We start from the raw sequence: 1,663 nt of genomic DNA on the forward strand, positions 1-1,663 counted from the left end.
GAGCAACAGTTGCTCTGTTGTCAGGATCCTCTGTAGACAGGAGCAACAGTTGCTCTGTTGTCAGGATCCTCTGTAGACAGGAGCAACATTTGCTCCGTTGTCAGGATCCTCTGTAGACAGGAGCAACAGTTGCTCTGTTGTCAGGATCCTCTGTAGACAGGAGCAACAGTTGGTCTGTTGTCAGGATCCTCTGCAGACAGGAGCAACAGTTGCTGGTGCACTGTGACCTGTTTGGTAATTTAATGGCTCAGATTATTTTTAATCTTTATTTTTACAGGTGGTCTTATTGAGTCATGAGATGTGTATCGAGCAACTCTGAGTGCCCGGGTGTGACGAGGCTAAATGTTTTGGAGGCATGAAGCTCATTGGCTCGTCAAACAAAATTTAAATCCATAAATTAGCCGCAGCGTTGTAAAAGATCGGGGTTCAAAGCCTGTGAAAGAAGTAGCGGTTTATAGTCCGGAAGTTACGGTAGTATTTTTATTTTAAAAAATTTTTAAAATGGAGAAATGAGCATGAATGTGAAACAGTATGGAGCCTCTTGTGCGTGTGGATTCTGAGTGATGAACTCGCCGCCCTGACCTTGAGCAGCCGCTCGAACAGGATGATGCGGATCAGCTGGTACTCCGTGTCCCGCTCACGAATGATGAGAGGCAGCGTGACGGTGGCCGACAGCTCGTTGCTGCTGTTGGACTGCGGCAGAGTCGACTGTCTGGAGGAGGAGACGGAAGGAGACGGGATGTGACGCCAAGTCACGACAAAAAACTGCTGAAGGATGAAGGTCTGACGGCACCAGGTTCCACAGACTCACTCGTCTTCCAGAAGAGGGAAATAAGCTTCTCCAGCCACGTCCTTCAGTCTCTGAGGAGAAAAATGCAACTGTCCTCACGTTCCACACTCCGTCTGCTGATTGACAGTTTCACTCCAAAGAGGCAGCACGTTGTGACTGAACTTACGTTAGCAGTCCAACAGGTTTCAGTCAGGTCATCTGGACAGTTTCTTTTTTTTGTGCTGAAACGTTTCGCCTTTGATCCGGAAGGCTTCATCAGTCTGTGTCAACCAGTTTGACACGATTGTCAACAAAGAAGAGGGCCGGCAATGGAGGAGGGGGCGTACCAAAGACACCATCTTAGCACCAACAAAACTGGTTTGTTCCACTTTGGAGTAAGCTGTTGGGGGAAGAATCAGTTTTGTGTTGTGTGTTTCTTTAACTGATGAAGCCTTCTGGATGGAAGGTGAAACATTTCAGCACAAAAAAAATAGAAACTGTCCAGATGACCTGACTGAAAAATGTTGGATTGTATACCTGGATTATTGAGCATGGACTTTATATGTTAGCAGTGCACTTCACCATTGACACAACAAAACACAATACACAACACAAGACAACACAATACAACACAAGACAACACACAACACAATACACAACACAAGACAAAACACAATACACAACGAACTACACAATACACAAAGCACTACAATACAACACACAACATACAACACATTACACAATACACAATACACAACACAAAACACTACACAATACACAACGCACTACAATACAACACACAACACAACACACAACACAACACACAACACATTACACAACACAAGAGACAACACACTACACAATACACAACACAATACACAATGCACTACACAA

The 1,663-nt window shown here is 44.7% G+C and overlaps 1 protein-coding gene across 1 annotated transcript in view; it reads right to left on the reverse strand.

Moving 5' to 3' along the window:
* tbck (TBC1 domain containing kinase) overlaps window positions 1–1,663 on the reverse strand; it is a 42,939-nt gene that overhangs the window by 29,570 nt on the left and 11,706 nt on the right. Inside the window, exons 13-14 of the mRNA XM_037690408.1 lie at window positions 812–861; window positions 583–712 (exon numbers count right to left, since the gene is read on the reverse strand). Coding sequence (XP_037546336.1) covers window positions 583–712; window positions 812–861 — 180 coding nt within the window. The remainder of the gene's footprint in view (window positions 1–582; window positions 713–811; window positions 862–1,663) is intronic.

This window comes from Nematolebias whitei, chromosome 16 (assembly GCF_014905685.2).
Source record: "Nematolebias whitei isolate Nwh7 chromosome 16, NemWhi1, whole genome shotgun sequence".
Taxonomy (NCBI): domain Eukaryota; kingdom Metazoa; phylum Chordata; class Actinopteri; order Cyprinodontiformes; family Rivulidae; genus Nematolebias; species Nematolebias whitei.